Source organism: Xylona heveae (assembly GCF_001619985.1).
Source record: "Xylona heveae TC161 unplaced genomic scaffold L228scaffold_1, whole genome shotgun sequence".
NCBI classification, from domain to species: Eukaryota; Fungi; Ascomycota; class Xylonomycetes; order Xylonales; family Xylonaceae; genus Xylona; species Xylona heveae.
The window spans coordinates 28,079-37,163 of record NW_017264193.1 but is presented as its reverse complement, the minus strand read 5'-3'; the positions used below and the strand labels follow the sequence as shown (position 1 = coordinate 37,163).

The 9,085-nt window shown below is 46.8% G+C and overlaps 3 protein-coding genes across 3 annotated transcripts; 1 reads left to right on the top strand and 2 right to left on the bottom strand.

The window, feature by feature from the left end:
• Positions 1 to 2,007: 2,007 nt before the first annotated feature.
• L228DRAFT_242241 (argininosuccinate synthase) lies at positions 2,008 to 3,808 on the bottom strand. The gene is made up of 7 exons (XM_018331398.1): positions 3,716 to 3,808; positions 3,627 to 3,662; positions 3,530 to 3,570; positions 3,173 to 3,475; positions 2,989 to 3,107; positions 2,878 to 2,935; positions 2,008 to 2,825 (listed from the first exon to the last, which is right to left on the bottom strand). The coding sequence occupies exons 1-7, from the start codon at positions 3,738 to 3,740 to the stop codon at positions 2,157 to 2,159; spliced, it is 1,251 nt and encodes a 416-aa protein (XP_018191421.1). The 5' UTR covers positions 3,741 to 3,808; the 3' UTR covers positions 2,008 to 2,156.
• A 1,524-nt stretch (positions 3,809 to 5,332) lies between these two features.
• On the top strand, positions 5,333 to 7,315 carry L228DRAFT_242238 (putative thioredoxin reductase). The gene is made up of 6 exons (XM_018331397.1): positions 5,333 to 5,704; positions 5,780 to 5,786; positions 5,849 to 5,904; positions 5,964 to 6,082; positions 6,141 to 6,849; positions 6,911 to 7,315. Exons 1-6 carry the CDS (start codon positions 5,686 to 5,688, stop codon positions 7,057 to 7,059), a joined length of 1,059 nt encoding a protein of 352 aa, XP_018191420.1. The 5' UTR covers positions 5,333 to 5,685; the 3' UTR covers positions 7,060 to 7,315.
• Positions 7,316 to 7,635: 320 nt separating this feature from the next.
• L228DRAFT_225490 (NAD(P)-binding protein) lies at positions 7,636 to 9,056 on the bottom strand (the record flags this gene model as incomplete). The annotated part of the gene is made up of 3 exons (XM_018330384.1): positions 7,636 to 8,318; positions 8,376 to 8,911; positions 8,980 to 9,056. 3 exons carry the CDS (start codon positions 9,054 to 9,056, stop codon positions 7,777 to 7,779), a joined length of 1,155 nt encoding a protein of 384 aa, XP_018191419.1. The 3' UTR covers positions 7,636 to 7,776.
• Positions 9,057 to 9,085: the final 29 nt, after the last annotated feature.

Sequence of the window (9,085 nt, the reverse complement as noted above, 5' to 3'; positions counted from 1 at the left end):
TTACAATTCGAAATTATGTAAAGGTCCCACCCGGACATGGGTGATGTTGCCCCCTGAAGAGAGGACAAGCACCTGTATTCTCCTTTAGTATTGGTCTAGACGAAATGATCCTGGTGATGCAAGATGTTCCCGACTTCATGGCGATGAAAGTAAAGATCCACAGCATCGTCGTCTCCATCTGTGATTGCGTGAGTGAAACTGGGTCCCCCAAAGTTAAAGGGTTTAGTATGCTTCTACCTCCTCACATGGCGCCTCAAAAAGCATTCGGTTAAACGGGCCGAGTTCGTTGCCAATCACAGTCGCCATGTCTCGCAAGGCAACCAAAGGCAAACATGCACGTGTGTTAGCACAACTTGCCGGCGCTCCGAATCACATTGCAGTACAACCACCAACCATTGCAGTACACCCATATGTGCACCACTGCAGCAATTCCTCAAATCCAATCAGGTAAGGGGGAAATGTGACCTGTCTGCTAATTAGGGCTCGCTTTAATCTCCCAAAGTGGACAGGGATACTTGTTCGGGCAAACGAAGAAAGGCTGTTTGTTTCCTCGACTTGCGAAACCCACACACCGTGTATATCGAGTGGCGCGAAGACAAAGTAGGGGGCTCCAGATATCGGGAGGGGCGTTTGGTTCAACGGTAGCAAGCCACACAGTATATCTATTACTGCCAAGACATGCTTGCTTTGATTATTAAAATGTGTAACCTGGTCATAATTTACAGTCATCCCCAGAGCATGTCGTCCCCTTAAAAGTAGTTCTGACTGATGAGCAACTAATACTAATCTATGCACGTGGATCAAACTCAAAGTTAGTGAAATCCAAAAACTCAAAATACCTTAATCCAAACTTAAAAGATCCGATATCCGAACAAGTGCCAATCTGTAACGACATTAGGAACCGTTTATGGTCGTCAATCATTGAATGGAAGGAATCATAACTAAAAGACGGCTATTCAAAGTAAAAAGACCGCTTTGTGGTTGGAAAATGCTAAGGAATGTGCAGGACATATGGATGATCTCATGACTTAAAAAGGCGGGACTGTGTCCATTGGGGCGGAACAGTTCCGCAGTGACATGAGTACTGCCGCATTCACCCCTTTCAAAATCGCCCTGGCTTACATTCAGAACCCATATGCTCCCAAGATCGAAGTGAAATCGGTAGACAAGACTTCAACACAAAGGGTGGAAAGGAGCGAGAAGTGGCTCGCCGTATAGATTGCTTTCGCGGGGGTTCGAAGTAGTATCAAAACCCCCACGATTGTATCCCTTGTATCGTCTGCAATTGCACTTACAATCACATTGCATCGCATAGTGTTCGTAAGTGGAAGGAATGGGATTCATCTCTCAAAGGATACGTACTTTCCTGCAGTTCGCCAGAGTCTCGAACAAGGGCCTAATTCCATCGGTTTCATGATGATATCTTGCACTTGCAATTGGCTGGCAATGTTCTAGGCAAGCTGAATTTTCTTGTAATACCGACAGAAAGACATGACTAACCGGAAAAGTAAGTCCAACAGCATAGTTCTGAATTCTACAAATTATTGACGTTGATTCACAGACAAATAAATCACTTGTTAGATCCTATAAAATGCCAAATTAGGCTCGTAGCATAGATTCCCTTTGTTCAATAGACCCCAGAACTAGATGAAGAGCAACCCCCTACTTTTTACGCTCTTGCCTGACTTCTGCGGTTGTGACACAAAGCTGTATGACGACTATGCTGGTTCGATGATCAAGGCTGAAAGGCCACCTAGGGTGTCTGCCGTAGACCAACCCTGCAAGAAGAGCCCCCAAAATCGAAGAAAACACCCTTCTCTGTTTACGACAGACGAAAACGAACAAGATGTTTAGTAGACGCTAATGTAACCAAGGGTAATCTGCGCAGGCCGGTCCTAGACAGAACGACAAGGTGATGACGGGTAAAGCGACAGAAGTGACGAAGCGTGTCGACACAGAAGTCTTTCACGGTTTATTATCACTGTTTATTTTGAGGGTGTTCTGGATGCTTTGAATATGTGAGGACTGTGATTTCTCTAGCCGATTATTTTAACGTGAAACAAGGTATGTAACAGATTTTTTTTTTCTTGCCGAATCATGAAGCCCATTAGAAAATAAAACCGAGGAGAAATTTATTCCCATGATACGCCATTCGCTTAGGCTCTGCTCAGCTTCTCACCAGACTCCTCCTTCATCAGACCGTATTTCTTCAGTCTGATGGCCTGAATACCAATGAAACCGGTGGTATCGACAGGGCTGAAGTCTTCCAGGGTGTCCATGCTGCTCTCCTCAGCGCTGTACAACTTCTCCGTGTCACTGCTTCTGCCAAGAACACTGGCGCTGCCCTTGTAAACCCGCAACCGCACACTGCCATTGACGCGGTCCTGGCTGGCAACGATGCTCTTCTCGATGAACTCACGTTCAGGCGAGAAGTACAGACCATTGTACAGAAGCTTAGACCAGGTGAAAGTGACAAACTGGTCGCGAAGAGCACGAACCTCACGGTCCATCACCAGACCTTCCAAGTCCAAATGGGCCAGACGAAGGATGGTCATAGTAGGGGAGTCGTAGCATCCACGGCTCTTGAGACCAATGTAACGGTTCTCGACAATGTCAATACGGCCAACTCCGTGCTTACGACCAAGAGCATTGAGCGCAAGGAAAATCTCCACCGAGTCGGTAACAGTCTTGCCGGAAGGAAGAACAAGCTTGCTTGGCAAGCCTTGGCTGAAAGCGATGGTAAAGTCCTCGGGGGTGTCGGGAGCTTTAAGAGGAGAGTCGGTCATCTTCCACATATCCTCCGGAGGGGTGTGGTCAGGATCCTCCTACGAGAAATATCAGCAAAACATCCCACACAGCGACAGTTGCAGTCCTTACCAGGATGCCTGCCTCATAAGAGCAGTGGGCCAGGTTCTCGTCCATACTCCAGGGCTTGCTTCGTTACAATCAGCTTAATGCGGGCGGACAAATGTAGCGGGCAAATCTTACGCCTTGGTGGAGGTTACAGGAATGTCCATCTTTGCAGCATAGTCGAGGAGGTCGTTTCGTCCGGCAAACCGGTTGAAGAACTCGGGAAGTCTCCAAGGAGCAATGACTCTGATCGAAGGCTACAATTGTTTACATGTGAGTCCGCCTGCAGCCAAACAGCAGTTCAGTAAGCTGCGAAACGTACCTGAATAGCGTAGAATGCCAATTCAAACCGAACCTGGTCATTTCCCTTGCCGGTGCAACCGTGGCTAACAGCCACGCATCCTTCTCTCTGAGCGACTCTCATCTGAGCTCGAGCGATGACGGGTCTAGCCAAGGAAGTGCCCAAAAGGTATCGGTCTTCCCAAATGGCGTTACATTGGACCGCACGCCACAGGATCTCATCAACAAACTCCCGCTGCAAGTCTTCAACGACAAGCTTCGTGGCACCGATCTTCAAAGCCTTTTGCTCGGCGGCCTTCCAGTCCTCATTCTGACCAACATCGGCCTAGAAATTGTGTTAGGTCAGGAGTATTTGAGCAAGAGCCTTTGTTTATCATACCGAAAAGCAGACAACCTCATAACCCTGCTCAATGAGCCATGCTATGAAGGCAATTAGCAATTGATCATCGATCCCGAGGGCAGTACTGGCAATGTACCGAGAATGATAGAGGTATCCAAACCGCCGGAGTAGGCTATTTTTTGTCAGTCAATAGAGTCGCTCAGAGAGATGGTATATGCATCTTACCGAGGCAAACCTTTTCCTTCGCCATTGTTCTTATGATGTGAAGACAAATGTGAAAATTGACCGTTCTTTAAAATCTGTGCAGTTAATTTAGAGCTGGAACCCAGATAAAAAAGGTCCCTAACCATAAAGTTCACCTTGTATCTCTGAGTCAGCGCCCTGCACGTGACCTTATCTTTCGAGCTGCGAATTCGGCGAGAAGACCCGATAAACGTTAATCATTCGGGTGACTAACAATTAGAGGACGCTTCTACCAACCCCTCAGGCAAATGTTACGGAATCATGCAGCTTTCTTTTTAGAGATGATCTGTAGGCAAATGTAGATTGAGTTTTCCAGATCAATTCTGGTGACATATCTGGACAAATTTATTAGATCTCGCACAACTTTCATAGTAATTCTGAGCCATTTTCAGTTGAATGCTTTATTTCCCTCGCTAATCTGATAATTAGTCTGAATCAATAAAAAAAAAAAAAAAAAAAAAAAAAAAAAAAAAAAGAAGAGAGAAAATCGATTTCAAATTTTTTATGATTACTGTGATAAAGTTGTCAATTGTTATAGCAGTGATATTGGAAAGGGAAGCAACGCTAATGGCTTGGATATGAGGACAGCACCTAGGCAGCGGAAGTTTGAAGCAAGAAGGTACCTCTAGGGAGGGTACGGGAGATTTGCGAACAAGTTTGAGTGATATATCCTTCCATAAAAGCTCCCATTTCCAAAGCATGAATCAGGATCGATGCTTTTGTAAGAGATCAATAAGATTTATATATTAAAGTGATTGACCGCTTGACCGCTTATTCCTGTCTTCCCGATTAATTGTTCGAGGACGCTGCCCTTAATAATGCCGATATCGCTTGCTTACGGAGTAGCAGGAGAAAGGGGACGAACCGGCGGGCACCGACCAAGTCTTTTGCGGGGCTTGACCAAGTGATCCGTGCACCTCCACTTCGAGATACAGTCAATTCAGGGTGCAAACGATACTGTAATGAGGAACGGATAAGTTTCATTTCTGAGTCATGACATTGCCATTCCTGAGAATTGGAGATTTTATTTGAGCACTCCGTACATCTATACGAAATGATGCAAATGAGTTGATAATGTCGGTACATGTCAGAGGCCGTCAGACAAGGGTTGAAGATGGCAATAATAAGCATGATGTCGAGAACCCTCTAATAATCAAGTGTCAAAGGGCGGTTCAGGAACATTATAATTACATAAGGGTTGAGAGATGATGAAACAGCACGTGACTTCTGAATTTGGATTGATAAGATCTCTTTTTTTTTCGGGTGGCGGTTGTGGCTGCACAACCAGAGTATGCTTACCAGGCTGATTGGTTAGAGGTACAATAATCATCATCATCATCATCAGGTATAGAACAAACTTTGTCATAGGAGATTTCTATTCATTTTGATTCGAAATCTTTCAGGGATCGTCAACGCTCCGTGACAGATTCCCTTGGCTTGTTTGAAGTGGGATGTCTTTGGGAATTACGTGGTATTCGGTCTGGATTCGCCAGACGGTCGTCTGCTGTGTAAGCCGAGTCTTGTTACAACTGGCCAGCCCACCCCTTTAGAAATCAGTCTCCACCCACTACCTCACATAACCTGGATCCCTCTAGAAGATAAGAACCGAGGGGTCAATCAACACTATTTTATCCGCATCAATTCTTCTGACATTTTCCACACATCATCAGCATTCACTTCGACATCCTCTGTCCCGCATTGATTATCATCGCAATCTCTTCCTGACAAGAGGATTTCACACCGTTCGAAAGTCCCAATCACGCCCATCATTGACGAATTTTCGGGCTTCTTTTTTACCAAGGACCCCTCCGACCTACAAACTGTTTTCTTCCGCTTTTCGACGCGCTCCATTTACTCTACGTTCAGCGGTCGGGCTACCTCTAGCAGCTGCCGCCTCATTCCAGCAAAAGACTCCCGTCTCTACGAATTCGATTCCTAACAACACCCGCAAAATGCATTCCAAGGTTGTCAGTAAGTACAAACCCGAGTCGAAAAGCTTTGCGTCGATATTGGCTTGAAATAATGGCTAACTGGGATGTTTTACAGTCATTGGGTGCGCAATAGTCTCTATCTTCCCTCAAATGTTTCCCTGCCACTGACAACTCACTCTTCTAGCTCTGGCCCTGCCGCCCACACTGCCGCCATTTACTTGTCGAGAGCGGAGTTGAAGCGTATGTTTATGCTAAAATGGTCATGTATGCGCCGAATTAGGAGCTGACAACGCCTCTAGCTGTCTTGTATGAAGGCATGCTTGCCAACGGCATTGCCGCAGGTGGTCAGTTGACCACCACTACCGATGTGGAGAACTTCCCCGGCTTCCCGGACGGTATCGGAGGCGCCGCGTTGATGGTCCGTCTATCTACCCTATAATACCTTTCATGTACCAGTGAATTAATATCGGTTGTAGGACAACATGCGGGCTCAGTCAGAGCGTTTCGGCACCGAAATTATCACCGAGACCATTTCCAAGGTCGATCTTTCCCAGCGTCCCTTCAAGTACTGGTTGGAGTACGCTGATGGCCCCAACGATGAGCCTAACACTGCTGATGCGATTATCATCGCTACTGGAGCTTCTGCCCGCAGACTTAACATTGCCGGCGAAGAGAAGTACTGGCAGAATGGTGTCAGCGCTTGCGCCGTTTGCGATGGTGCTGTGCCCATCTTCCGCCAGAAGCCTCTGTTTGTGATTGGCGGTGGAGACTCGGCCGCCGAGGAAGCCATGTTCCTGACAAAGTATGGCAGCAGTGTCACTGTCCTCGTTCGAAAGGACGTGCTGCGTGCATCTAAGACGATGGCCAACCGCTTGTTGAGCCACCCTAAAGTTGAAGTCAAGTTCAACACCGTTGCCACCGAGATCAAGGGAGGCGAGAACGGCTTGATGAACGCTCTCAGAATCAAAAACACAGTCACCGGCGAGGAGTCCGATGTTGAGGCTAATGGTCTTTTCTACGCTGTTGGCCACGACCCCGCGACAACCCTTGTCAAAGGCCAGGTCAACACTGACGCCGAGGGATACATTGTTACCCAACCCGGAACTGCCTCTACCAACATTCCTGGTGTCTTTGCTGCAGGTGACGTTCAAGACAAGCGATACAGACAAGCCATTACTAGTGCCGGTAAGTGAACATCAAGCAGTTTTTCGGAGAGTCATCTTTTCGATGCTGACTTTTTATCTAGGCTCTGGCTGCATGGCTGCACTTGAGGCTGAGCGCTTCATTTCCGAAGAGGATGCTGAGGTCGAGAATGGAGTCGAGGCCGAGTCCGAGGTGAAGAAGCCCGAGGCCAACGGCGTCGCTCCTGAATACAGACAGAACCCTCTTCTGTAAACGTTTCCTTTTTAATTCCCTTTGCTACCCTTCACACGAAGATACCACATAGACGGGTTTCGCATACTATGAAACATTTCCTTTAGAACTTTTTCAGCCGAAGCATTATTTGCGGCTTTGCAGAGCCCTTGCATATTCACGCATGCATTCTAGATGCGTTTCTTTTGCATCACAATTTTCATGAGATTCACTTCATTGTACCTATTGACTGCTCATTTCTTCCAATCTAGAAGGCTTAGTATATTGCGACGCAAATTTGAAGTAAATAGAATTAGAATTAGACTTTGAAATTTGTCAAGATATATTTTGATAAATGATTTCCAACAATCTCGAGCAGAAAGCTAGTGCAGTGGGTATAATCTCGTGACATCGAAGTGATACTAGTGACAATTTGTTCGTGGCAAGCAACAGCTCTTGGTCCATGCCTTTTGAATTACGACTTTGCCACCTATCAATCTCAATCGAGAGCAAGTCTGACCGCGGCGAAAAGACTCCCTATTACAGTTTGGGTAACAGGAACCAACGTTTAAATAGACTGGACATTATGAGTAGAATGGAGCGCTTCGGTGTAGGTAGGCGCAGCGGGATCGTCGGAATAGTAGTTAAGAATGCGACCTCGCGAAGATGATAAGCCGCATTGATGCTTGCAGGGTGGGACGTTGGGCTTCGATCTGTCCGGAAATGATTTCGACTCGGACTCTGCCATGGAAAAGTAAGTCATGCACTCAGACTATTGGCTCTCAGGCTAGCCCTCCGCAATGGATGGTCTTCCCTCGCCTCATGCTCCTCTTCGGTGAAGACCTTACTTCCTTCAATGACTGGGAACGGTGTCAGGATTCGACTAATGTCGCCCCACCAAGTGGTACCATACTTCCGATACCACTCCACTGTGATTCTTAAACCTTCGTCGAATGTTGTTTTTTGTTCCCAGCCCAAGTTGCGGAGCTTGCTTCCATCAATAGCATAGCGGCGGTCGTTAAACGGGCGGTCTTTTGTGTGCTGCACCCACGCATCGAATACCCTGGAATCGCCGCCATCAAGCCCAAAGAGCCCGAGTAACTTGGCGCAGAGGCCTAGATTCGATATCTCATCGCGAGAGGCGAGATTGTATGTATGGCCAATAGCCCCTCGGTGAAGTATAGTGTCCAACGCATCGGCGGCATCACCAGCGTAAAGGTATCTCCTCGTATGCCGTCCATCTCCATGCACTAGTAGTTTCCTCTTTTGTTGGAGGAGACATGAAAACTTGGGAATGATTTCTGCAAATGAGATGGTAAGTTTTTCAGAAAACCAAATCAGACTTTGAGTTTTCTCACTTTCTGGGAATTGATGAGGCCCGTAAACATTATTGCATCGAACAATTATCACGGGGAGGTCGAAGCTTTTCCAGTAAGCGTTGACAAGCATCTCCGCTGCGGCCTTGGAAGCCGCATATGGGTTTGACGGCGCCAAAATACTGCTCTCCAACAACTCGTCCTCATTCGATTTGACTTCGCCGTACACTTCATCCGTAGATATATGGACGAAGCGCCGTATGCCGCATGCCTTGGCACTTTCCAAGAGAACGTGGGTACCATAAACATTGGTGCTAGTGAACTGATAAGAGTTTCCGAAGCTCAAATCAACGTGAGATTGAGCTGCAAAATGAACAATAGTGTCGACTTCATGAGCCTGTAGGCAAGTAAGGACATCGTCAGGAGAAGTAATGTCGGCGCGAACAAAAGTAAAAGATGCCCAAGAATCAAGAGGTAGAATATTATTCAGAGAAGCACAATAATCTAAATTGTCGAAAGAAATTATCTTGTATGCGTTTGGATATGTTAGAACGAGATGACGGACCAGCCAACACGCGCTGTTCGGGCGCAAAGATTAGCCAATGATTCCGCCTTCAGCGATCGGAAGGACGGAGGGAAAGCTCACATGAAGCCAGCACCTCCGGTGACCAGTATATTTTTGATTGATGGGCTCGGCTCAAACACAGTTGATCCTCTATACATTGGGGCATCCCTCCATATCTCGCTCTTGT

Excerpts from the sequence above, each read along its gene's own strand:
- L228DRAFT_242241 (XM_018331398.1), bottom strand. The coding sequence starts at position 3,740 with ATGGCGAAGGAAAAGGTTTGCCTCG. Across the intron at positions 3,663-3,715 it reads GAAGGAAAAGGTTTGCCTCG|CCTACTCCGGCGGTTTGGAT; the intron begins GTAAGATGCATA and ends GACAAAAAATAG. Across the intron at positions 3,476-3,529 it reads ATGAGGTTGTCTGCTTTTCG|GCCGATGTTGGTCAGAATGA; the intron begins GTATGATAAACA and ends CACAATTTCTAG.
- L228DRAFT_242238 (XM_018331397.1), top strand. Across the intron at positions 5,905-5,963 it reads GTCGAGAGCGGAGTTGAAGC|CTGTCTTGTATGAAGGCATG; the intron begins GTATGTTTATGC and ends CAACGCCTCTAG. Across the intron at positions 6,083-6,140 it reads TCGGAGGCGCCGCGTTGATG|GACAACATGCGGGCTCAGTC; the intron begins GTCCGTCTATCT and ends TATCGGTTGTAG.